The sequence below is a fragment of the Formica exsecta genome, unplaced genomic scaffold (assembly GCF_003651465.1).
Source record: "Formica exsecta isolate Colony F162 unplaced genomic scaffold, ASM365146v1 scaffold1505, whole genome shotgun sequence".
Taxonomy (NCBI): domain Eukaryota; kingdom Metazoa; phylum Arthropoda; class Insecta; order Hymenoptera; family Formicidae; genus Formica; species Formica exsecta.
The window spans coordinates 484614-510196 of record NW_021848831.1 but is presented as its reverse complement, the minus strand read 5'-3'; the positions used below and the strand labels follow the sequence as shown (position 1 = coordinate 510196).

The window sequence follows — 25583 nt, the reverse complement described above, 5'->3', positions numbered from 1 at the left end:
TTTTTTTTTTGTGTTTTTGTTTGGGGGGGGGGGGGGGGGGAATATTTGATTCTTAAATTATTACAAGTCAAACAAATCTTTTTATAAAAGTTACATGCTATGTAATTGATTTTTTCTTTATTCATTATTCTTTCTTCTTAAAGAAAATCTTTGTACAAATATTTCTTTTTTACAGTAGGTTAAGAAATAGTTTACTACATTATATCGGACGTAAGTATTACAATATCGAGAATAGTGACTAATGATAGATTGATACAAGATGTCTACTATTTAGAAAAACTTGGAATTCTCAGAGAAATTTTTTGAAAAATTAAGTTATTCTCTTGGAATTTTATTAGGATTCGAAGAATTTTATAATCTTTTAATTATTTTTAATATTGCACTGAGTCCTTATATTAAAAGTATAGCCGTCAATTCGCTAGTGAAAAGAGCAATCACATTACGAAGGCGTAGAAATTCTTGCTAATAAAATGTTATGCAGATGAAAGTTTATATTTTATAAAAATCATTCAATTCTTTTCAATAGTATTTCAAATCCTAATATTCGAAATTTAAGTAACTCTTCACTTTTTCACTGTGATATCACAAGAATATAAAACATGCACATAATAAATAATTAAGTTCGTTTTACAGTTGCATACAAAAATTCTCTGATTTTATCTGGAATTTTAGAACTACTTCAAAAAAGTAAAAGGAAAGTTAAAGAAAATTCAATTAGAAAATTTGAATAAACACTAATGGCAATTATAAAATGAATAATTATAAAAAGAAATAAAGATATGCAGTGTAAACGGCACATCAAGCTTTTTAAAATTCGCAAAATTTCTGTGTAGCGTATGCGATTATGTAAATTACTCTTTCTTATGTATAGGGTCACGTGGATACCCAACAACCTTATCCAGCTAACGGAAACACCGCGGCTTTGTCACTTATACCAAACTTGCAATTATTGCCAGGACAATTTGGAACACCTGGCCTGGCGGAAATCCCTCCGAATGAACCGAATAAGATAGATCCACCAGCATGGGGAATGCCTGATGCCGTGCAAGACAAGCAACATCAGGTAAAATTTTTTCCTGATTCTGGTAAGATTTCTTCGATATTATATTTGAAATTTATTTCAAAAGATAGTATTATGTTGCAGGAAATTATGTGTACGACATGTTAACTTCGTTTACTTTCAGACGTGGACTAAATGGACTCATTAAAAAACCAAATCACGTTGACACAGCTTCAACCTTTAAACCTGACGATGGAAATTTTGCAATTCGTAGTAGTAATAGTCTTGAAATCGTTTAATTATTTGTAGGCGCATAAATTTACGATCTTATTCAATCCCAGATTCTTTATATTACATATCATGCTAAAAACATGAAGTCCTTAATTATTCAACTTATTGCTATTATTAGAATATATCAACTTAATTATAATGTAAAGAGTATAAAAGAGAAACAGAAAGAATAAAAGCCCGTCTACATTTCTATTCGCAAAACGTAAAGAACGCAGATGATGCGTTTGCAAATTGCAAAAAGTTGGAGTTTATTTAACTTATTGCGTGCCAATACATCATTCTGCGTCTGCATTTTGCGAATAGCTATCCATGTAGACGGTCCTTAAAATCAGAAAAAGGAAACAATAGAATGATAGTAATTTGACGGTATGATCACTTCAGGTTTGGATATTAATCGCGCGGACAGTCGCATGCTCCTATCAGTTATTAATTAGCACGAATCATAATTAATAATAATTGAACGTTAATAATGATTATTTTTTTCCTATTATTGGAAATAATCTGAATTTGCAATACTTGAAATATCTTGAACAAGACACTCCCCAGGTCTATCGCGATGAGATCTATAAACGCACATTTTTACGTTTTACGCTATCACTTCAGCTTCTGCAGTAATGATGATTAACTAGCTTGGAATCAATTTGAGCTTTTACAAAGCGGAATTTTTTGGTTCGATGATTGATATAAATTATGAGTTATTTACAATAAGGGCAGCTGTTCTTCTTTATACCAGATAATTAATGAAAAGAGATTATTGCGTTATTATTTAAAAGATTTGCTGTAATAATATGATGTACGAGTATAAACAGTTGTATAAATACTTGCTTCGTAATTTCGATTACTTCCATTGCAAAGTGAGGTCGAAGAATAAGCAAAAGATAGAGAGACATAGAAGAATCTTACAGAAAACTGTCAACTTCATTAAAAAAAGAAAAAAAGAAGAAACGAAAAACTGGATATTATTCCTTTTCCACCTTTGCACCTGTGCTTGAATCCGTAATTATCATTTTGCGGTATCTGACCATTTTTTTTAAAGCGTGGTGCTGTGCCCAGAACAGATCTGCTAAGAAAAAAAAGCATTTTTTTTTGCGCTAAACTCCCGATTACGTCTAGTCGCGCTGAGCGCGTCTATTGTTTGGCATAGCTTCAATTGTATAGATCTCATTAGTGGCTATACGTTGGTGTTATGTCAATAAACAATTGAAGATACGTACGAAATCAAGACGAACAATATATTATTGAGGTTTCAGTTGTCCAGCCGGCTAGGTATATCTTTTTTTTTATTTTTTTTTTACTTTATAGGCACAATTATTAATCAATCATCATAACGTTTTATTTCAAGCAGATCAACCGGACAGATTTGTATGATACTCCTAGCGAGTTTTAAATCAAGCACATACATACACATATTATACACACACACAAAATATACACGCCACGCGTAAATGACCATGTTCTTGAAATCGAATTTATCTAAGCATTATAAGAAATGTCACGAACCGAATATACACTGTATTAATAATATGTGCACCGAATTCCTTATTCAGATCAATGAATATTGTTCATTGTTAAAGTGGTAGTGGGCCGCCAATGCATAAAAAATATAGCTGTGCGTCCCTAGTACGACAGTGCTATTATAATATTATTGCTGTGTGGTGGTAATGTTTATTATTATATTATAGTTATTATATATTATACACACAAGACATAAATATAAGAAAGAAAGAAACAAGTACACATAGAGAAATGTTACCCGCTATTTCGGCTGGACTTAGTAATAATATAATAATATTATATAGATATATATTCGATATATATGAAATGTTCATTTTGATTGAACATTTGAAAATCTTTCTTGGTGGGGATTTCGGCAAGTGTTCAATACATAGCGACGATATAATGTAATTGAAACGATCCCCCAGACGCTATAAGTTTCAATGACATGATGATATGAAGCTCATGGAAATCATATAAGGGCTTTTTGACCTATATTCCAAGGAGCGCTTCAATTATTCTCTAAGAGTACATTGTTATAATTTAAAGCCTATTTTCAAATTTGATTTATGATAACTGCGATATATATGATATAAAACTATTATATGACATATAACAATAAAGCAAATAAATAAATATAACGACGATAAATTTATTCTCTTTTTAATCATATTTACTCCTATCACATGTTTTCTTCACAATTTCATTCAGAAATGTCTCGAGACCTCGTGTATTTAATTTTTATTTCTATTTTTCTTTGAATGTACATTTTATTCATATAAATGGCTCTTTTATTATTTGTAATTTTTTTTATTAATAAACCTTTCACAAACGGATGCAGAAAGTTTCAATTTCAAAGTTGCAAGATTATAAATTTTTATTATTTTTATTTGCGCAATTACTTATTTTAAAGATCTTGATGGTTTCTTATTGACGTTAGAAGTGAGAAATCAATGAGTTTTTTCTTGCAAAATAAATATCCAGACGCAAAATACGTCCAAAAAACATTTCGAAGCTGTCTTAAGAACTTGTGTTGCCAAAGTAAGTTTTTTTTTTAATACGATTAATATCGTGTGTTCGATAATATGGTTCGATCATATAACTTTCTCTGCTAAAATATATAACGATTAATAATTTTAACAGGTTTTATTTATTTATTTTGTAAGATTATAAAATCTCGTTCATTTTATTGATTTTTATGGGAAGGAAAATAAATACAACAGTTTTATTATAGAAAAACGTTTAATTTAAGAGATAAGCTTATACGTTAATAATACCGAAGAAACAGGAAACTTACAAAGTCTGTAATAGAGAACAATTTTATATATATAATAGTCATATTACATTAAATAACAAATTATAAAAAAAATGTATATAATATTTACGATTTTGTTACTTTGCTGTATCATTGAAAATGTTAAAACATTTAATCGTGATGTAACATAAATTACATCTCCAATCGAACATATAATCTTTTTGTTTTATCATCGATTCAGTTGATACGATAACAATCGCAATTTATAGTAAAAATAATAAATATTTATACGTGACAGAGTATATTCATATAGAAATTTACTGTACTGCACAAAAAAAGTTGTTTCTTTCTTTCTCTGAATCGATTCTTACGTATAATCGTCACTATATAAAAAATATATTTGTATAACAAATATATTTTTAAATGTATATAATATTACATGATAACGGTTCTCGAATAACATATCTTGTAATCATATACAAAATACCTTTTAGACTTCCTTTTAAGTAGCTAACGCGCGCACAAGTAAATAGTAATTAAGTAAAAATATATAAATCCCAAAAAATTAATTCATCATGAATGAACAATAATTATATGCATGATAATTTAAAAAAATTAATTCATTTAATGTCCGATATTATATTCGTTATTGTGTACATCGTCGATCACAAAAAATCCAAGTTTCCAAAGATTTGTGAAATCACGCGAATCGGGACATCTGGAAATCCTTTAGTTATTCACACATACTCGCGTATGTATATATATATATATATATACACTCATAAAAAAACAATATATATATATATATATATATCAAATATAAATAAAAGGAAAGGAGAATTCACGAAGCATAATACCTAATCTGCCTTTTGCCCATCGTTCAGCAAAAAAAAGTGATAGATAAAGGTTTGTACAAAACGAAAAATAATTCTCGTGTATGTGTGTGGTCTAATCTTATTAAATCACTATCTGTTAGTGTAAGGAACCAAATGCTATTTCGAACTTTCTGCGAATTATCGCTGTAGCGAGAGTGTCCCTGCAACGAAACGATTCTTCTAGAATTGTCTCTCTTATATATATATAACAGAATAATGTAAAATAAAATCTTATATGCATGTTTAGAAATGTATTATATATGTTTACTTATCGTGTTCATCTCTCTCTTTCTCTCTTCCTTTCTTTTTCTTCTTCTCATGCGCACACATACATACTTTAACATATTTCATATTTGCAATTATATATTTCAAACATTACTCACACAATGCAACAGCATTGAATCAAAGTAAGTTTACGTCCATTGTAATTATATATATAATAAACTTGTACACACAACCGCATTTTCTATTTCTTACAGATATACGTTGCAATAATGACTTTGACAGAACCGTTCTTTTGTTGTGTATACAAAACGTTTTAACCTGCACCTAGTTTTCGCATTATTCTTATACATGTTCTTTTTCATAATTTATATGATCACACACATGTGTTTTCGTTCATTTATGCATCTGCAGCTGCAGATTAATAACGGTTTGTCAAACATTATTGCATCTTTTTATTTTAATCTTGTAAATTCGCTATTCTATTTTTTTTCTTCTGGCTCATATAAAAATAACATGCAATGCGAAGCTATCCAACATTGCTTTGTACATTCGCCCGTGCTCCAATAAAACAAAGTTGAACTTAACGAATCTAAAGAGAGTGTTCTTATTGCAAAACTATGATGATTATTTGTATTATCGGGACGCGAAAAGCTATTAATATAACTTAATGGTAGAATGTGAGTGTGATTGCGCCAACATGTCGGCCGATAAAGATTTCATAAGAAATAGAGGTCTTATTTATTTATTAAAAATTCGATTAATCTTTCTTTTTAATGTGAATAATTCTTGCAAATATGTTTTATAATTAAATAAAAAAATGCATTAAATAAAACTGTTCCGTTTATAATAGAAATACACCATTTGTAATGAACTATCATTCCTCTCTTTCTCAAATTTGTAATGAAAGAAGATCTCGACTAATATTAGCGATTCTAATCATAATGACAGAAATAGCAATGCATGTAATATAAAACTAATATTAGTATTTAATTTTTAATTAATACTAGCATAGTATTAATGTATAATTTGTCAATATGTTGTTTTATATCATTAAATGAAGTATTAATTCTATTATTATTCACCAAAGTATTCTCAAATTAAAAATCACAAAAAAGCTATTTGGGGCTCAAATTGTTATAGATTTACAGTTCCAACAAAGACATTTTCCATGTTATTCCGTTCATGTGTACTTAAAATGTAATTACATGCATTTTGATAATAAAAGACATGTGCACACTAGTGCACATTAGTGCATCCAATTAAATTCGCTATTAGTTTCTATCTGTCATTTTAGTTGCATTTTCTACATTTCTTGTTTTTTTTTTTTTTCTTCGTTTATCTTCTTTCATATAATTGTTTCACTTTAATTAAATACGATGAGTGTAAGACCATGCAGCCAAAATGAGCAAATCTGAATCATTTAGAACATTACATTAGATGCAATAAATCGCGATTTTTATCAACTGGGGTTTAATACATTTAAGATTAATCTCATTTACACATTATCGCACAATTAGGACAAAATGTTGTGTCACACTCTCGCTATGTTTGAAACATCGATATATACATTTTACGAGTATAAAGTAGATTAAATAGACTACATAATTCATATTGTAGAATAGTACATTAAGCTACACACAAGCAGTTTTGATCATTTTCATATATGATCTTCATATAGACAGAAACAATTATTAGTTGTGTTATTAAAATGCGACTCGAGGGTGATACATTTCATGTATAAGACTAATGATACCTTATGTACATTATCATGGGCACTGCAAATTTGCATTAAATAACATTATTTAAAATAATCATTTAAAAACAAGGAAAATATGGAATTTTGTGCTTAACAAATCCCTTGATCTGTTACTTGAACGTAAAAAAAATTTCGAAAAAAATTCCGACTAAATAAACATTATTATATGTATGTGCATTGGGCTCTGTCTACATGTAATAATTAACATATATCTTGCTTCGTAACCGAGCCGATAAAAATTGCACTGTTTATCATCCTATACAAATAATCTCAACAAACTTTGATAAAAATTGATAAAGAAACAGTGATCGAAACTAACCACTACGTTCGGGCATAGCTCCAATTCAATGCTGTTCAGCACTATAAGAATTACTCGCCCATTTCGCATCATTATTTTGACCGTCAGTATCAGCGTCTGCTCCCTCCGACAGATCGTCATCCGCACCTGAATAACAAAAAAAATATTAAATAATTAATAAATCAATAGGTTATACATAAAATTATCAGAGCACGAGTTTAAAAAAAAATGAAACTTGGTATCTGGGGAAAAAAAAGAAAAAAACAACTTACATGTTTCTTCTTCTTCATCCTCCTCTTCTTCTCCTGAAGAAGAGTCGCTATCACTATCTGTGCTCTCGGAATTTGCCGAGAGGGAACACTGATCATAATCTTCAGGTTCGGAATAGACCTCCGCACCGGGAAAAATATATCTACCTGGCGCCAACTGGTAATACGAATTTTCTGCAAAGGATTACAATTAATATTTGTATAATTTATTCGAAAGTGTTAAAGTATTTGTCAAAATAACATACCTGGTAACCTAACGGCGAGGCTCTCTCGAGTTTTTGGTTGCCAGCAATGTCTTTCTAAACTTCTATTCTTCAATTCAGCAATATCAAACTTCTCCTCCGTGCTATCGACACTATTACAACTGTCACCTATACCAGAATCCAAGATGGAATCCACCGATGCTTGCCTCGGCTTAGGTGTTAATTTGTCTGTTTCGACAGTATCCATCATTACGGTATTGTCATACTTGTTTGATTTTCCACAATTGTCTAGCGATTTATATGATAAAGTATTTTCGCTTATGATAGCTTCCGAAGAAAGGGACAATGTTACTGGCACCACTTGACATTCCTTGAAATTCTTTTTAGACATTGATGCAACATGAAATCTATTTTCTAATGAAGTCATTGCACATTCAACATTCATTTTTGCCGGTGATATGGAACTTTTCGATTCACATGAGCTACCAAAATTCATCCTTTTGGAACTGTTTTCTACACTGGTATCACCTGATCGTCTCTTTGGACTCTCTTCGAAAAGATTGAAGCTTTCCTCTGCATCTTTGACACATTGACCAGTATGGAAAGACGATATACAGACATTGATGTTTTCTGTATGGTGTAATATTGCATTAGTAGTCTTCAGTAGGCCGTTTTGATTTTCAGTCGTGGGTACGTTTTGAGGCTTAAAATCAACTTCTATACTATCTCGTGACAGTTCAGTGTTACTTGTTGTATCTTGATTCTGTTCCCACATGTCGGACGAATAGCGCAATGACAGAAGTTGTGAAGCTTCTTTCAAGATTTTATCATACCAACAGACTTCATTATAAGTGTCACCCAACCTGCCATAATGCCAATAGATTGCGATTTTAATTATCATAATTAAAATTAATCATAGCATTGAATATTAATTAAATAAAAATTTATTATATATATGTGCGCATTTATGGTAATATTTATATCACATGCACATAAAACTTTAATGTATAAAAGATTAAATAACACTAAAACATATTTTGCACAAACAGGATGTCTAGTCAAAGATTGTAAAAAAAATTCCCTGAAAACTGTCTGATCTTCCAGGTATTTTTATTAAAAATTTCTGGTAAGAAAGTTATTTTAAAGATTATGTACAATTTTTTAAAGTAAGATTTTTTTATTATATGCGTTTTCATTTTATTTATAGAAAAAATACAGAGGTATTTAAGTTTCAAGTGCTAGATTTGCAAATGTATTGAAAAAAAATTGAATAGTTTTCATAAATATATATTTTTTTTGTTAAGACATTCAATATATAAACAGAGACAGATATATATTCAATATATTCAATATATAAACAGAGACAGATATATATATATTTGTAATATATTTTAAACACAATTCACAACTTGGCTTATCGGTAGATTGCCGATAGCTTATAATATAAGAGCAAAATTAACAGAGAATTTTTAAAAAAATTTTCCGAGTCCCAATAAAAATTCCTGAGAATTTCAAGTTTTTCATGTTTTTTCCAGGAAGCAGACACCCTGTTAAAGTCCTTTCATATAAAAAATAGATTATAAACTTCTTACTTACAAATGGCATATTTGATTTATAATAATGTCACCATCGCCTAATAGCTCAATGTCGAATTTGAGATGTGGCAATGGTTCTCGGTTAATGAGAATCTGTGGCACATGCGACGGAATGGACGATGGAATTAGAGCTACCGGCCGAACCTTCAAGGACGAACCAATAACGATTAGAAGATCACAATCGTCTTTGTCTTTGGCCATTGCATCGTGAAAAGCGTCTGGAAGTCCTTCACCGAAGAAAACGATATCTGGCTTCATTATACCTTGCGATACCAAGTCTGAAAATTTAAAGACAAAATTTAATTTAATTAAATAGTAATTACTTTTTTTAACTTAATGGATAATTTTCTCAAAATGGCGTTTTTTTTTTTTGCTCAATCGTAACACACAATACTGTCAAATTGAGGAAATGATAAACGACAAAAACCGTTGCTCTAAATAGCCACGAAACACGGCACTCACGTAAGTAAGTGCAATCTTATAAGTTTACCTTTATGTGCTTATTAACAAGCGAAGCTTTATTCGCAGTTACGATTGATGTACCGACTTATGTGTTGGATCAGTAACTTCATTTAGTTTGAGACGTAGAAGAGTAGATAACGTTCTCTCATTGGCCATCAACTCGCGACACTATAGCAAAGGCTTAAATAACGGAAAACTATCACTAAAGATAGCTAACTCTCCATATCATATTGAAATTGATAAGCCGTTACGAAAGACTGCAAATAAATAACTATCAGCAAGAATTATACAAAAACAAATTTCTTTATTTACCTCTGTAATTCTCGCTGCAATTAATTTCGGATAGAGAAGGCAACGCGTTGACACGGCATTTCGGGCATGTAGGTATCCTTTGTGTGAAGATATCTTCCCTAACATCATCTGCTTTCACTTGGTATTTACATCTTGTACATGATGCAGTGGCAAAAGAGCCTTTAATAAAAAATATTAAATAATTATAAAACACTAAGTACATAACGTAAACTGCATACATTTTTAAACAATTTATTGTAAATCTGCTTGAAATTGGCCATGATAAATAATGTTCCATTATCTATTTTTATTCTAGAATCTTAGAAAAAAAATTTTTCAGATTCTTATATCAAACTTTCTATCTCAATCATAAAACATATATTGATTATTTAAAATATATATTTAATAAAAATTAATATCCAAAAAAATATTTAAATGTGTAAAATATCATTCAAATATTCTTTATATAATAAATAAATAGTAACTTACCATGGCATTCAATTACATTTTTAATACCAGCCACTTGTTCCAAAGTGTCAATATTTTGCGAATAATTCCTCAAGAGCTTCTTCTGCTTCTCTAACATTTTGATGAACCTGTGACATGGGCTGGGTTTAAATTGTCCTGGATAGATCTCACATGCAAATTTGTAAAATGGCCTGGGATCTTGGCTAAAATAATTAATGTCAAACATAGCCTGAAAATAAATCAAGAAATAAAAATTATATATGAATTTCTTTTAACTGTAAGATATATAGTCTCGAAACGTTTATTAATATTAATTCTAGCTGTTTGTAACTCAGATAGCTATAAAGCTGAGATTTAAAATTTTAATACCTGTGGGTCTGGTAAGTCTGGAAAATCCTGTGCTAGTCTCGAATAAATACCATCTTTACTTCTAAAATCAGGAATACCACAACTAACGCTAACACCCGCGCCAGTCAAGACTATAATTTTCTTGCTATTGCGAATTAATCGTACCGCATCCGATAAGGTATTTATATGTCTAAGCTTTTGCCGCCTCGGAGGTTCTGACATCATATTGATTATAATCTGAAATTCGTATAATTCATTGTTATATTTATTTAACTATTTCTTTTTATCAAAACTTAAACAAGATGTCTACCCAAATCTTATATAAAAAAAAAAAAAAACTTTGATTTTCCAAGTATTTTTGTTCAAGATTCCAGGTAAAGAGAATATTTTAAAGGTTTTCTAGTGCAACTTTTTAAAATAAGTTTTTTTTTTAAATTGTGTTTTCTATTGTTTTCTATGTTTTTTATTCATACAAAGAAGAAACAGAACCATTTAAGCTTCAAATGTTAATTTTGCAAATGTACTAGAAAAAACTATATAGCTTTCGTAAAATGAACATTTTTCACTTGCATAACTATATTTCCATTTTTTGATTATTAAAAATATCCAATAAAAAAAATATAAACAAACTAATTTAATAAAAGAAATATATACTGTATATTCAATATTTTGTTAAGACATTGAATATATATAAACACAGAGATATATATTTATAATATATTTTAAACACACATAATTCACAATTCATAATTCCGATTGCTTACAATATAAGAAAAAAATTATCAGAGAGAATTTTTCTTTAACTATTCCCAGATTCCCAATAAAATTCTATTAGAATTCCCATTAGATTTTTCCAGATATAAAAGAAATTCCTGAGTATTCTAGATTTTCCACGTTTTTTCAGGGATTGGATACTCTGTTAAATTATCTTATTATAAAACTACAAAATATATTCTATACCTTCCATAATGTGAGATCGTCAACTTGCTCAGGAATCAATGTGGAATCCATAAGAAGATGATGTAGGAGATCCCTTGGATCTGCACCTGTCAGCATCTGCTTCTGAATCCATGAAGAAGCATTTCTCCATTGATGACTGACTTCTGCATCTCCAGAAAGATCAGACAAACCTGATAAGTCTGATAAATTTGAGACAGTAGAGGACATCTCGTCTTTCTCGTCTGTAGTATCGATTCTGAAATATTATATTAAACTCAAATAAAACTTACAAAAGGCTCTGATAAATATAATAAATATAAGGAAAGCCAGGCAATATGAGCCAGCGCAGTGTGGAAAGCACAAAAAATATATAATAATAATAATAATTAACAAACGCAAACGTTTTGGTCCCTTTTTTGGATCTTCATCAGCGTATTGGTGTAAATTCAGTTAAAATTAAATTGGAATAATAGTCGGAGTCATAAAATATAAAAAACTAAAAAGTCCGATCTTTTAGTTTTTTATATTTTATGACTCCGACTATTATTCCGATTTAATTTTAACTGAATTTACATCAATGTGCTGATGAAGCTCCAAAAAAGGGACCAAAACGTTTGCGTTTGTTAATTATTATTATTATATATTTTTTGTGCTTTCCACACCACGCTGGCTCATATTGCCTGGTTTTCCTTATATTTATTATTACATTAAACACTTTGTAATTTAAAAAAAAAGAAAAAAGAAAAAAAAACTTTTTTATTAAATGTTGTAGAAAAAAAATTTTACCGCTATTCTCTATGTGTACAATATTTATAAATCTTAATTATCACATTATTATTTTTCTTTTTATAATCTTTTTTTTTTAATAATAATAAAAATAATAATTGAATTTAAATAAAGTTATTAAATTTTATGTCAAAATTTGCTATTAGTAATCAAATTATTCATTGGACTTGTATAAATCAATATCAGATGAGATTGGCATGTAAGTATAGTTACAAATTTGGGTGCAAGTTCTTTACAAATTTAATGTTGCAAACTATATCATTGGCCAAGTTTGATCATTTATAATTTAATAATTTGTAGTTTTGGCATTTCTGTATTAGAATTTTCGAATCTATTTTATTTTTATAATACATTATTATAATATTGTATAATAGTACAAAATACTCTTTGTATGTATATGTGTGTGCATGCTCAAATATGTACTTATTGTTAGTATGTACATATAATATAATACATGGCTACATAAATATGTTCTAGTAAAAAATTGCTTGCAAATAGAACTTACGTGCAACCAGTACCATTACTAGCAGAATCAATTCTAGACGATGGTGATTGTAGATTTATAATTGCAGGAGATATGGATGTAGATTTAGATTCATCACTCAGTTCATTAAATCCACTGTCTGCACCAAGTATTTCTATATAATGCAAAAATATATTTAATAGCTTACATTATAGTATATTAGACTAACTTACATATAATAATACATTGTATAAACAGTAAATATAAAATATATGATGTTATCAGTTTAGAAAAAAAATCCGTGTGATTATATTTTCTTCTTTATTAATTTTCTAATTTATGTTTCATTTAACTTATTTCTCTATATATATTTAATTTGACGCTTAAAAAAAAATATATATATATATATACGCGACTTAAGAGTAAAAAATACATAAGAAAAGTTGTTTAATATATATCTAATAGTAAAAAATTTAAAAATAATTAATATATATTTTTCGTTGTTTCATTATCGATATAATTGTGTAATAATAATAAAATAATTGTGCGCAAATAAAAAAATATATTTAAAAAAATGCGTTTAAAAAATTCAAAATTTAAATTGTTTAATTTAAAAATTAATTTCTCTCTCTCTCTCTCTCTTTTACTTTAGTAATAAAAATATATTAAAATAATGTAATTTAAAAAATTAATTTCTCTTAATATAGTTATATTTCGCGCCAAGTAATATTTAAACGAATATTCCGAAACATCTCGATTCAACAAAATGGCGGAAGTGTATCGCATGTAAAATCTGGTAAGATATAGGAAATTTGTTCTTCCTTCGAGATTTCGAGAGCTGGGAATAAAAAAATTTATTTCATATCAAATGCGGAAAGTGTTATTGAAATAAACTAACTAATTAACGAGAAAATAAGCGTTGCAGAGAAAGAGCAAAGAAACAGAGTACAAAAGGTGCAGCTGAAACAAACGAACATACGAATGCCATCTGTGAACATTTTAATGAGGACGCGATGACCGAACGCGTAACCAGTAGTTCCGAACACGATCGATTTTATCGATCGACTCGTATTTCTAAAGAGTAAAAGCATTTCGATATTTCGAATAAAAAAAGAAAAAGAAATATCCTATAGGATCGTAGCGTGACGAGAAATGTATGACCATCGATGAAAAAACGGTGGCTACGAAATTGCGACGCAATAAACTGCGACTGTCATGGCGGCCAGATAACGCGACGAAGGATCGAGAACACAATGGCGAGGCGAAAAGCGTTCAATGGCTGCCATCTTGTGTGCAAGAAGCACCCGCGAATTTTGCGATAATCGCGACGATCGCGTATAATCGTTATTAGACGATTCTGATACCTTCGAATTCGTCGTGCGGGCTATCACGTGGTGGGCCGGTGAGCCGTTGTTCATCCAGGGTCGCGACGACGTTCCCCCCGTGATCGCCGCCATCGATCTTACGACGTTTCACTGGGGACGAATATTCCAGCAGCTCCGAACTCGACGCCATTTTCGACAGCAATGCTGAGCAATGCGGCGAATAATGTCATGTACTCTGGCTAGTCATTCGCTCCGCCAGAGGTCGCCCCAGTCCTCCCGGCTTTCCCTTTCCCCCAAAGTTTCTTCCTACCTATTTCATACGCTTTTTATATGCTTCATATATAGCTGTACAAGATATTCACACAAGGTATATCTATATACTTCCTGGGAAATCATGAAAAATCTGGAATTCTCATAGAAATTTTTTTTGTGTCTAGGAAAGTCGAGGAATTCTCATGGAATTTTATTGGAACTTGGTAAATTTTTTAAAAAATTTTTTCTCTTTGTTAATTTTGATCTTTATCATAAGCAGTCGGTAACCCATCGATAAGTCAAGTGAATTATGTGTTTGAAATATATTATAAATATATATCTGTTTCTGTGTTTATATATTCAATGTCTTAACAAAATATTGAATATGTAATACATATTCTTTTTATTGTAATTTGTAATAAAAAAATTAAAATGTTATGCAAGTAAAAAATTTTTGTCTTCCGAAAACTATTCAGTTAAAACAACGAAAAAAATTGCTGCTGAACAAAATCTATCTTAATTTATCTAGTCTCATTGTAATCTCATCTTAAATGCGTGAGCTATCGATATGGGCCTAAGATTCCGCCCTTATAGAAAAGTTAAGTTGATTGGCTATCGCATTGCTTTTTGTCACGCGGCAAAAGTCGTCGCGTCCTATGTGCAGGAGCCGTAATAATTCTATCCAAAACCGGATATTCCCCACTCTTGGGAGCAGAGATGGCGCTGAAAATCATCATCTTTTCTTCTAAAAGGAAACGTGTACAACACGTCTCCTGCATCTTTCTTTCCACTATTAGCATTGAGGTGAGTAAGACGTCCATTCTTTTATTCTCTTTCTTTTCCATAATATGTAATTCTGCGAGAATACTTATTTTTATCTAGTTGCGGGCAAATTTTTCAAGCTGCTTTGCTCCGTCAGTGATTTTTTTTTTTTTTTTTTGCCGACTAAACAATTGATCAAATGCGATTTTTTTTGGAATCTCTTCGTTCGTTTATAACCGTCGTACACGTGGATTTTCGTTTAGTCTTCGTAATGTCTCATTTTGACGATCGAAACATGTGCGAATAGAACATATTTATTTTCTTACATTTTATATGGAATAAAAAACTTGCACGTTATTTATCGTTTACGCATTCGAGAACCTAAATGTACTTGTGAGCTACGATTAGAGTCGACTTTCACGTGCACATATACATCGAACGTGGTTTTAGTAAAGTGCTTAATTTTGGAGTAAAAAACAGTACCACTTGTGGCTGTTTCTAAAAATTCTCCATTAATTATGCTAGTAATTTTATTAGCTAAAGTCGATCTAGAATATCCTCTCATTTTGGCATGCCTCCGTCTCGTATCTCGATGGAGCATGAATGCTTGTGGGAGGTAAAGCAAAGAGGGAATTTGCCTTCGGAATCCACACGATACTGTCTGGAACCGTTTCTCTAAGTTCCCAATAATTCTTTAATTCTTAAATATTGAATATATTCTTGTAGACTCTAAGTGTACGCAGAAACTATATATAGTATTTTTAATGATTTTAGGACCAGATAGGATAAGATATAAATCCAAGAACTCTAAATGTTTTGCATATCTGTCTGAGAACAATAAGGGAAAAAGATCTCGATTAAGGAGAAGAATAGTTTCAAATAGAAGAAGGGTTCACATCATTGGACAAAATGCTCGTCAAGCATTGCGTGACATTGGTAGAACATACTTGGACTATCTATCATACAGTTCACATAACTCTTGGGCATTTTCCAACTTGAAAAAGGAAGTTGGATATCAAAAATTCAACATTGCTTAAAAAATGAAAAATATATCTCTACAGCATGTGTTTGAGAAGCTTGTTGGAACATCGCAACTACTGTTTACAATATTAAGAGCAGCACTATTTTGAGAAAGAAAATCCATCACAGTGTCACTTAAGATGATTAAAAATTCAAATAAAATTTATTTTTGTGGAATAATCCTGTATAATTATTATATAAAAAAAATATTGAATGAGAAAATTAAGAAGATATAGCAATATTAATATATAAAAATATCAGCAATGTGTAAACAGTCACAAATACACATGGAATACAAAATAAGTTGCAAATACAAAATTGCATAACTTAAATAGGTAAGTTTCATAAATTATATATATATATAATTCTCTTCTCTCTCGCTCTCTCTCCCTTTCTTAAAATAAATTATTAAAAGCTTCTATAACATGATGATATTAGCATATGATATGATTGTGATATTACACACATTTTCCTCTAAGAAGAACTGACTTTATAAATTGCAGCTCTCTCTTTCACGACTATACATAAATTTCAAAATTAAATTCTAACATCTATGTTTTTATATGTAAACTTTAGGTTGCAAAAGCTGTTGTTGGCGATTTGACGATCAAGATAGTAGTAACATTCCAAGGATAATTACAAGGATCAGCTGAATAGTCTTTTGCCAAGATAATTTTGTTAATGTGGAGGATGTTATCTAGACTAGAGGAAAGACAAAATACTTTGCATAAATGACGTGATAAGCATCAGTATAAGAAACTTTAAAATTTAATACAAAGACAATGCAAGATAACAGAGAGTCAATGATTTAAAACAACTTTAAACTATTTTGCAATCAATGATATTGTACTGTATGATATTGCATGTCAATATAGATTTTGAAAAATTTAATAAATTTTATTATCTATATGTAAGTTCAGTCTTTTATTAACTATACCAAATGTTAACCTCAAGAAATTCACTTATCAACAACATAGCTTACAATCCCAATATTTTGCAGATACTGTGATATATTCGCGCTTCCTCCGGTTTGGCCAAACATCCGTAAAGATTGTTCAGCTTCAGACAATCGGTTTTACTCATCGCTTTTCGTTGACCGATCATAACACCAGGCGTTTTCGGTGTCAGAGTCGGTTTCATAGGATCTATGCTAAAAAAGTAGTTACCATAATGCATTATGCTATCGTATCCATACTCGTAGCTATATGTCGCGTTCTCCGGCGATTGCTTGTTGAAGTTTGATCGAAATCCTAATAATATACAAAAGAAGTGATCGTTAAGAAAATGTTCACAAAAATATTAATCCCATAATTATATAAGTTTGTGAATCTAGGAATAATAAATTTCTTACCAGGTATAATATTTTCATAATGTATATTTATATACATGTCTCTATCGGCACGACTGTGCTCGTGGAAGATACCGAGAGCGTGCATCAACTCGTGTATTGCTCTTCCCTCGTTTTCCAAGCAATTGGGTCCTTTCTCGTCTGGTGGTTCCAAGGAAAGGATCTGAGCTCCACCGAATTTGCCCACAAATGACCAGCATCTGAATTAATTTTTTATATACATAAAAAAGAAATTAATTTTATTTTTTAATATTGTTTTTAAAATGCATTCAATATTGCGTTTTACATAAAATGTAAGTATTTACCCTTTAGGATACATTATTGGCCAAATCAGCAAGAAATCCTTGACTTTACCATCCCATGGAATAAATTTGATGCATGTCATATAATTCATATATGAAATTGCTTTATATATTTTCATATAATCCACAGGATCTGGAGACAAAATCTTGTATATTATTTTCATGTTTTCATCTCCGTTTTTTCAAACACAATATCGAATGTAATATCAAATGTACAATTATTTATACATACATACCATATAGAGTGCTAATTACATAAGGAACAGTTCTATTTTGCCACAGTTTATCCGGGAAAACATCCCAACGTAAACCAACACGCCAATAATTGAAATACTAAACATAACAAAAAAATAATATAAAATATTATATAAGAAATATAATAGGAAAGAAAAAGATAATACCTCACTAGTCACGGCTATATCTCCCTCAAACAAACCGGGACGGACTTCCGGATCTTGCGATGACTCGTAAAGACGTAATAAATTATCTTGGTTCGATGTTCTAACTGTATAAAGCAGTTTTATCTTGTAACATTTGTATTTTCCGACATTATAATGCAAAAATGCCACTCTTTAACATAGCAATATTTTTTAAAGAGAGATAAAAAATCCGAAGCCTCGCGATTATAAGCTCCTGATATAATATAGATCTGTACTCACCTATATTAGGTACGATAGGGTGTATCGCGTTGACAGAAGTTTTATTTATTGGTAATGCGATTGTAATCGTTGTGCAAAATAAATATATGCATATTAGCAACTTAATTTTCATAATTATTTCTTTGTATCACACACTTTTGCAACACTAGCAATTTCTATGAGACGTTATTCGCGGTTTTTTTTCAAAAAGCAATGCCTTGACACGTGACAGGCAAAGTTAGGTAAAATCAGATTAGATTAACAGCTGATTGACGAAGCCAATGAGAGTCGGCGAAAGACGATTTAAGAAATATCGAGATTTTTTAATATTTTTTCAAGACAATTTAACATTAATTTAATTTAATTAAATAAACATTAATAAATGTAACATATCCTGTCGATTTTGTTAGCGTTGCCATAATGTACTTAGTATTTAAATATTATGAAAGTATAAATAATTGCATGTATATGTATTAAAGTAATTAAAGTTGAAGATTATGGGATTTTCGCGAAAAACAACTGAGCCAAATTTAGATCATGCAATTGCAGGAGCTGTTAGTGGATTTGTAACGAGATTTCTATGTCAGCCTTTAGATGTTATAAAGATTAGATTTCAAGTAAGTTTTATCATATAATATAAAATTTGTGATATATATTTTCTTCTGCTCGTGCAATTAGATAATTATTGTTTTTGCAGTTACAAGTTGAACCGATTTCAAAATGTCGCATTAGCAAATATAGATCTATACCACAAGCTTTTTTATTAATCTTGAGGGAAGAAGGAATTTCTGCTTTATGGAAGGGCCATATACCTGCACAAATGTTATCGATTACCTATGGGATGGCTCAGGTACAGAATAAAATTTGTCCAATAATATATTTTTAATAGCAATTAATATTAGTTAGTTTATACAGTTTAAGGATTTCTTATATCATATATATATATATTCTGACAGCAGGTCAATATATATATATATATATATATATATATATATATATTGTATTTCTCTCTTTTTTGCAGTTTTATTCCTACAATGTGCTTATGAAGATGATACAAAGAGTACCAAAAATTGAGCAATGGAATCATTCAATGCATTTTATTGCTGGTGCCAGTGCTGGAAGCATAGCGACAATCATTTCATTTCCTTTTGATACTGTAAGGACTAGATTAATAGCCCAGTCGAGTAAGCATCAAGTATATAATGGAATGTTACATTCCTGTAGGTGAGTTACAGAAAGATTATTTTCAATTCACATTAGTACTAATAATAAATATTATAACACAATATTTTTATTAGCATATATAAATATCTTTATATAAAAATGATATCTTTATATTTCAATAACATATATTTAATTTTTTTTCAGTTCGATTCTTCGACAAGAATCGCCGAAAGTCTTCTTCTCTGGTCTATTACCGACTTTATTGCAAATTGCTCCACACACTGGCTTGCAATTTGCATTCTATGAATTTTTCACAGATTTCTATAAAAGATATTCTTCTGGTATCGATACCAATTTCTATAATTCCATGTTATCTGGTAGCGCCGCTGGATTTATTGCGAAAACGATCGTCTATCCGTTTGATCTTGCTAGAAAGAGGTTGCAGATACAAGGTTTCCAACATGGTCGTAAAGGGTTCGGCAAGTTCTTTCAATGTAACGGATTACTAGATTGCTTGAGAGTGACTTTAAAAGAAGAGGGAGTGCAAGGTCTTTTCAAAGGTCTAGTACCGAGTCAGATAAAAGCTGCCATAACTTCAGCACTGCATTTTACCGTATACGAACAAGTTTTATTACTGTTAAGAATATTGTAATATAACAGCGAGTTTAAATGAGATTGATTTATTTTAATGTACATATATATGTATATTTACTACCCTTTTTATTGCAAATATACATTAATTTATTAATATAATTTGTATGTAAATTAATATATTAATTTGTACTCTTTGTAAAAGACTAATTTCTTCAGTATATATATATCTGTAAATAAAAATTATATAAATTCTAAATTATTAAATATATAAGTCATATAAGTTTATCATTGATTCTCTATTCTGACCTATAAATATATATCACAATATGATTATTAAAAATCAAGATTATACATTCCATTCATATTAATAATGTATATAGCTATATTAAATTAAGTTGTGCAGGCATATTTTCAGGCGTTCCTTCTAGGACAGCTATAATATTTTTCGCTGTAATTCTGGCCATTTCATCTCTAGTCTCTATGGTAGCACTTCCTATGTGAGGTAGAACCACTAAAAGGAAAAAAATGAAAATAAATATATATATATTATTTCGGGTGCACACAATTTGTCTATGTGTGTGTGACCTAAATCTATATCAATATACCTACCACAATTATCTAATTTTAAAAGTTCATGATCTAATGGTATTGGTTCTGGTGTTACAACGTCTAAACCAGCTGCTGCAATTGTGCCATTCTTCAAAGCGTTTATCAGCGCTTCTTGATCCACTATGTCTCCGCGACTACCGTTCACGAATATAGCCGTTTCTTTCATTTGCTTGAAAGCCTCAGTGTTAAACATATGTTTCGTTTCTGGTGTCAGAGCTACAGTCACTATGACAAAGTCACTGTTCTTGAGTAATATGTCAAATTCAACTTTTTCACCACCGAATTTGGACGCTTCCGGTTTGATTGCTCTGCTCGTATACAACATTTTAGCAGTGTTGAAGTTTTTGAGCAGCTCTGCAACCCTGAGGCCAATTCTACCCAAACCGACAATTCCTACAGTTTTCCCTGACAACCCTGTACCACACATCCATCTCGGTGACCAGGTTTTCCACTCGCCCCTGCAATAAATGAAACAATGTGTTTTAGTTCATAGATTGCAAAGATTATATATGCTTTTGTGTTCTTAATATTTAACTTACTTGTAAATTGCTTTATTCGCTTGCAATAAATTTCTCGATGTGGCTAATAAAAGACCTACTATCAGTTCTGCAGTTGCTTCAGTCAGAACATCAGGAGTATAACCGACTCTGATATTTCTTCTCTTTAAGGCGTTTAAATCTAGGTGATCGACGCCTACTGACATAGATGCCACAACTTTCAATTGTGAACCTGCAGCTGTCAAAACCTCATCGTCTATCTTATCCGTTAGCACACAATACAGAGCATCTACTCCACGGATTCTAGATAATAATTGTGATCGTGGTATCGGTCCAGGTTTATCCCATAACATGGTCTGATATCTATAAAAATAACATAATAAGTCCTGTCAGATAATAAGTAACAACTACATATATATTGCGTTATTAAATTTCCTATGATATTTGTTTCATGATATTATATTGTATAATTATTTAAAATTTATACATGAAATTAAATAAAGAAGTTAAACGTATAAAATTAATTATAAAAACTAATTATAAAATTATAAAAACTAAAAAAATACAGAAGAATAATAAAAATCATGTTTTACAATACAATAAAATAAATTGTTTTCAGCAATAAAAATTTACTGTAAATAGAATATTCACCGTTGATGCAGTAAAGATAAGCCTGCAACAGGTATGTCCGGTCGTGTAATTAAGATTTTAGGTTTATTCATTTCGACAGAACTCATTAGGATTTTCGGATAATTGCAAATTGTTGGGTTGACCCGGTTCGAAAAAATAAATCCCTCGCTTCGCTTAAACAAACTGATAGCCTTCCTGTATTGCATTATGTATTATCATTTATATTTTTACTTCGTGCGACTTGTTAACGAACTAACCTCTCGAACTAACCTCTGGAAATCTTGTAAATCTCTGAGATTTTTTTGTAGAAAATAGACGAAATGTCTACTTCTTCCTTCTTTGGATTAAAAACTCATTTATATATAAATAATATAAATAAGTGATGATTTTTGGAAACCTTCTCAGCGGGTGATAATTTATGGTTCTTCTTTTTCAGGTGTTTTTAACTTCACTGTGTTCTCAATCTTTTATTGAGACACTGAAAATTCACACTTCAAGATGAAGGATGCTTTCCAGCAAGTTAGACAGATTAACACAATGTAACGTATAACACTGAGCGCATCCAGTATCTAGTAGCACAACCATGACCACTTACTGAGCACTCAGTGAATACTATTGAAGCAACGCTTTTTTATGCAACTATTTCTTCTTAGAGAAATAAAATGTACATTAAAGAATGACTCTTTCTTGTGTAACAATTCTTTTGACATAGCCATTGACCTAACAACTTTATTTAACAGTTTGCAGTTTGAAATGTCTGATGTATTATATGCTTTCAAACTAATAAATCTAATAAACAGCAAAGAGATTCAAGTAAATACGATCATTGCAATTAAAAACTAGATATTCTAAAATTTTGGAAACAAAGAATTTGCATTAAAAGCAACAATTAGAAATTAAACAACAATTACTTATAATATTTATTTATAAATCTTTCAAGCAAAGTATGGTAGCGAAAATAAAAATTTTAATGAACTTAATTTGTCTTATTTAAATCTAGAACATAATTTGCCTTCTCTTTTACATATGTGCCTGCTGCAATTATATAATAACAAATTTACAATTAAAAATTTGCTACAATTAGATACTGATAAGAGAGAGATCTCAGATACACAAAAACAGTGTTTGATTTATAAAGAGAGAATATGTTAATATATTTTATATATATATATATATTTATTATTAATGCAGTTAGTAGAAGACATTCCATAACAATTGTTTGAAAAATATATATAAGATTAGCAAAAAGATATGTGTAATAAAATGTGTATAAAAAAAAGGAATAGGTTTCATTTTTTTATACATTTTTTTTTCGGTTCAGCTGTTGTACATAGTGTGTGCTTTCCTGATAATACTGCATAAATTGATGAATAAAACGACTTTATATAACTTCCTTTGCAAAAATAATACTACAGAATACAAGAATCGTCAAATAAAAGACTTATAACAAATTATACTGCTTATCAATTATACTGCTTATCAAATGCTTTGCTATCCTCTAAACGATCGGACTGATTCGCGTCCTTCTGATTCCTCATGGCGGCCGTGACCGTGTTCTTCATCAACATCGCCACCGTCATGGGGCCTACGCCGCCTGGCACTGGTGTAATATGTCCGGCGACTTCCTTTACACTATCGTAATCCACATCTCCCACCAGGCGAAATTTGCCGTCCGCCGTCTTCACCCTGGTGATTCCCACATCAATTACGCAAGCGCCCGGTTTTATCATTTCCTTGGTGATCAAACCGGGAACTCCAGCCGCCACCACGACTAGATCCGCCAGCTTCGTAAATTTTTCTAGTTCTGTATGAGGAGTGTGAATATGGCAGATTGTCGTTGTCATATCCAAAGCACCCGTTTCGCCTAAAAATAAAATACGTGATTGGTTTGGAAAATAATAGATGAAAGAAAAACATAAGAAGTTTGATGAAATTTATGTTATTTGTTAATAATAAAATTTAAATCTTTAAAAAAGTTTTTATTTATAAAGAAAAAAAGATATTAAAATATATATTAAATAGAGAAATATTAAGTTGCATAAATTTATCACTGGTTAATGATATGACTTTACTTTTATGTGTTAACACAATTTTGCTATTAAATTAATATTACCTTTGCCATCTGCGTGAAGTAACAATGCGATAGGCAGTCCAACATGTTTTGATCTACCAACAACCACAGCATTCTTTCCAAATGTCTCAATTTTACTCCTAAGTATTAATTCCTTGACAGCCAGAGGAGTGGCTGGCACAATACTACTCTTGTCCAGTGTCAGATTGCCAAGATTTACCAAATGGAAACCATCTACATCTTTTTTAGGAATTATTGCTTGGCATACTTCTTTGTCATTCATGCCCTTTGGCAATGGCAGTTGTACCAGAACACCATCGACAGATGGATCTTTGTTAAGATTATCAATTTCCGTAAGAAGTTCCGCTTGCGTTATATTTTCTCCCAAATGAATGGTGTAACTCTCAATTCCTAATTATTAATAAATAAAATATTAGTATAGGTAAATTTGTGCCGGTGGTTGGTGGTCAGAATTGAAAATATATTTACCTACTACTTTTGCTGCTTTCATCTTTTTACCAATATATGCTTTGCTAGATGGGTGATTTCCCACTAAGATCGCTACTAGCTTCGGTCTTTTTTTTCCTGCATTTACACAAGTATCTATAACAGCTTTCAACTCCTCTTGAATCTCATCTGCTATTTTTGACCCATCTATTATCGCAGCTTCTTGCCTGCAAATAAAATTCAAAATTATTCTATATACAAATCTATATCCTTTATATTTACAATATAATTAACAAACTTTCATTTTTATCAAGATTATAATATTGATTATTAAAAATTCTTGAAAAATTGTCATCTTTTTACGTATTATTTATTAATAAATATTTTATAATTTTATTATTATACTATATAATAAGTATGTTTTTTACACATATATATATTAAGATATTATAATTTATTATTAGGTATATATTCTTTGCATTGCAGATTTAAAAAATCATTCATATATCATACAAGTATCTGACAAAAGAAAATTATTTTTGCACTCACCGGATTTTTGACAGGTGCAGTTTTCTCGCAAAACTCTGCGAGATGACGGAGAAGATGCTCCTCCGGGAGAACATTGTTTGTCGTTGTTGCTTCGAGGGATTCAATCACTCTTCTGAAATACATACTGTTGCATACTGTTAAAAGATATGCCGAGGAATTTCGGTCACAAAAAGCTTGTGTAATCCCTATTACGTTAGCGATAATAAAGCGATTATGCCATTTTCGAGCAAACAGCTGTCGTAAAAACAATATAGCTTGCAGGGGGTCGATAATACTGACGTTTCGCGCAAAGTTTATTGCGAGATCGATTGAGACTGTGAGTGAAAGGCGAGATCGGACCAGTCTCGCCTTTCCCTA

At 30.5% G+C, this 25583-nt stretch overlaps 6 protein-coding genes and 2 long non-coding RNA genes across 20 annotated transcripts in view; 4 read left to right on the top strand and 4 right to left on the bottom strand.

The window, feature by feature from the left end:
• The window catches only part of LOC115232888 (ankyrin repeat and KH domain-containing protein mask), a 21026-nt gene extending 17594 nt beyond the window's left edge, over window positions 1–3432 (top strand). For 3 of the 4 annotated variants that reach the window (XM_029803040.1, XM_029803038.1, XM_029803039.1), the window contains 2 exons: window positions 872–1085; window positions 1185–3432. In XM_029803040.1, the coding sequence (XP_029658900.1) occupies window positions 872–1085; window positions 1185–1195 (225 nt within the window). In that variant the 3' untranslated portion in view covers window positions 1196–3432. The remainder of the gene's footprint in view (window positions 1–871; window positions 1086–1184) is intronic. The other variant, XM_029803041.1, reaches the window with a different exon arrangement.
• Window positions 3433–6427: 2995 nt separating this feature from the next.
• Window positions 6428–14633, bottom strand: LOC115232890 (NAD-dependent protein deacetylase sirtuin-1). Its single transcript, XM_029803046.1, has 10 exons — window positions 14383–14633; window positions 13061–13193; window positions 11791–12025; window positions 10852–11067; window positions 10504–10711; window positions 10036–10194; window positions 9263–9539; window positions 7709–8529; window positions 7467–7637; window positions 6428–7341 (listed from the first exon to the last, which is right to left on the bottom strand). The coding sequence occupies exons 1-10, from the start codon at window positions 14531–14533 to the stop codon at window positions 7241–7243; spliced, it is 2472 nt and encodes an 823-aa protein (XP_029658906.1). The 5' UTR covers window positions 14534–14633; the 3' UTR covers window positions 6428–7240.
• Window positions 14634–14695: 62 nt separating this feature from the next.
• On the top strand, window positions 14696–17394 carry LOC115232896. 4 transcript variants are annotated; one of them, XR_003883677.1, is made up of 6 exons: window positions 14696–14710; window positions 14781–14819; window positions 15240–15399; window positions 16132–16712; window positions 16954–17287; window positions 17378–17394. It is a non-coding gene; the product is annotated as an uncharacterized LOC115232896 (long non-coding RNA). The 4 variants fall into 4 exon arrangements; XR_003883678.1 differs by lacking the exons at window positions 14696–14710; window positions 14781–14819; window positions 15240–15399 and adding an exon at window positions 15431–15973 and having other exon boundaries at window positions 17378–17392; XR_003883675.1 differs by lacking the exons at window positions 14696–14710; window positions 14781–14819; window positions 15240–15399 and having other exon boundaries at window positions 15431–16712; window positions 17378–17392.
• LOC115232895 (astacin-like) lies at window positions 17318–18810 on the bottom strand. Its single transcript, XM_029803056.1, has 6 exons — window positions 18687–18810; window positions 18429–18532; window positions 18264–18360; window positions 18031–18160; window positions 17729–17925; window positions 17318–17627 (listed from the first exon to the last, which is right to left on the bottom strand). Exons 1-6 carry the CDS (start codon window positions 18796–18798, stop codon window positions 17356–17358), a joined length of 912 nt encoding a protein of 303 aa, XP_029658916.1. The 5' UTR covers window positions 18799–18810; the 3' UTR covers window positions 17318–17355.
• Window positions 18811–18941: 131 nt separating this feature from the next.
• LOC115232894 (mitochondrial thiamine pyrophosphate carrier-like) lies at window positions 18942–20519 on the top strand. Its single transcript, XM_029803055.1, has 4 exons — window positions 18942–19282; window positions 19363–19515; window positions 19687–19889; window positions 20034–20519. The coding sequence occupies exons 1-4, from the start codon at window positions 19163–19165 to the stop codon at window positions 20479–20481; spliced, it is 924 nt and encodes a 307-aa protein (XP_029658915.1). The 5' UTR covers window positions 18942–19162; the 3' UTR covers window positions 20482–20519.
• LOC115232892 (glyoxylate reductase/hydroxypyruvate reductase) lies at window positions 20518–22676 on the bottom strand. 7 transcript variants are annotated; one of them, XM_029803049.1, is made up of 5 exons: window positions 22417–22598; window positions 22181–22354; window positions 21572–21892; window positions 21033–21490; window positions 20518–20934 (listed from the first exon to the last, which is right to left on the bottom strand). In XM_029803049.1, the coding sequence occupies exons 2-5, from the start codon at window positions 22264–22266 to the stop codon at window positions 20804–20806; spliced, it is 996 nt and encodes a 331-aa protein (XP_029658909.1). In that variant the 5' UTR covers window positions 22267–22354; window positions 22417–22598; the 3' UTR covers window positions 20518–20803. The 7 variants fall into 7 exon arrangements, 6 of the variants coding, with proteins under 6 accessions (XP_029658909.1, XP_029658911.1, XP_029658908.1 ...); XM_029803051.1 differs by having other exon boundaries at window positions 22181–22342; XM_029803048.1 differs by having other exon boundaries at window positions 22430–22598.
• On the top strand, window positions 22164–22828 carry LOC115232898. The gene is made up of 2 exons (XR_003883679.1): window positions 22164–22211; window positions 22596–22828. It is a non-coding gene; the product is annotated as an uncharacterized LOC115232898 (long non-coding RNA).
• Window positions 22829–23135: 307 nt separating this feature from the next.
• Window positions 23136–25577, bottom strand: LOC115232893 (bifunctional methylenetetrahydrofolate dehydrogenase/cyclohydrolase, mitochondrial). The gene is made up of 4 exons (XM_029803054.1): window positions 25227–25577; window positions 24720–24904; window positions 24273–24641; window positions 23136–24023 (listed from the first exon to the last, which is right to left on the bottom strand). The coding sequence occupies exons 1-4, from the start codon at window positions 25298–25300 to the stop codon at window positions 23623–23625; spliced, it is 1029 nt and encodes a 342-aa protein (XP_029658914.1). The 5' UTR covers window positions 25301–25577; the 3' UTR covers window positions 23136–23622.
• Between the last annotated feature and the right edge of the window lie 6 nt (window positions 25578–25583).

Bases quoted from the DNA above. Each gene is read 5' to 3' on its own strand.
- LOC115232890 (XM_029803046.1), bottom strand. From the start codon at position 14,533: ATGGCGTCGAGTTCGGAGCTGCTGGAATATTCGTCCCCAGTGAAACGT. The intron at 10,195-10,503 runs GTAAGTTACTAT...TTTTTATTAAAG, and splicing joins AAATGTAATTGAATGCCATG to GCTCTTTTGCCACTGCATCA. The intron at 7,638-7,708 runs GTATGTTATTTT...AATCCTTTGCAG, and splicing joins CCTCGCCGTTAGGTTACCAG to AAAATTCGTATTACCAGTTG.
- LOC115232895 (XM_029803056.1), bottom strand. From the start codon at position 18,798: ATGAAAATTAAGTTGCTAATATGCATATATTTATTTTGCACAACGATT. The intron at 18,533-18,686 runs GTGAGTACAGAT...TGCTTTATACAG, and splicing joins CCCTATCGTACCTAATATAG to TTAGAACATCGAACCAAGAT. The intron at 18,361-18,428 runs GTATTATCTTTT...TGTTATGTTTAG, and splicing joins ATATAGCCGTGACTAGTGAG to TATTTCAATTATTGGCGTGT.
- LOC115232894 (XM_029803055.1), top strand. From the start codon at position 19,163: ATGGGATTTTCGCGAAAAACAACTGAGCCAAATTTAGATCATGCAATT. The intron at 19,283-19,362 runs GTAAGTTTTATC...TTGTTTTTGCAG, and splicing joins TTATAAAGATTAGATTTCAA to TTACAAGTTGAACCGATTTC. The intron at 19,890-20,033 runs GTGAGTTACAGA...ATTTTTTTTCAG, and splicing joins GGAATGTTACATTCCTGTAG to TTCGATTCTTCGACAAGAAT.
- LOC115232892 (XM_029803047.1), bottom strand. From the start codon at position 22,365: ATGCAATACAGGAAGGCTATCAGTTTGTTTAAGCGAAGCGAGGGATTT. The intron at 21,893-22,180 runs GTGAATATTCTA...TTATTTTTATAG, and splicing joins TTATCTTTACTGCATCAACG to ATATCAGACCATGTTATGGG. The intron at 21,491-21,571 runs GTAAGTTAAATA...CATTTATTGCAG, and splicing joins GCGAATAAAGCAATTTACAA to GGGCGAGTGGAAAACCTGGT.
- LOC115232893 (XM_029803054.1), bottom strand. From the start codon at position 25,300: ATGTTCTCCCGGAGGAGCATCTTCTCCGTCATCTCGCAGAGTTTTGCG. The intron at 24,905-25,226 runs GTGAGTGCAAAA...TTTTATTTGCAG, and splicing joins CTGCACCTGTCAAAAATCCG to GCAAGAAGCTGCGATAATAG. The intron at 24,024-24,272 runs GTAATATTAATT...TTTTATTTTTAG, and splicing joins ACTTCACGCAGATGGCAAAG to GCGAAACGGGTGCTTTGGAT.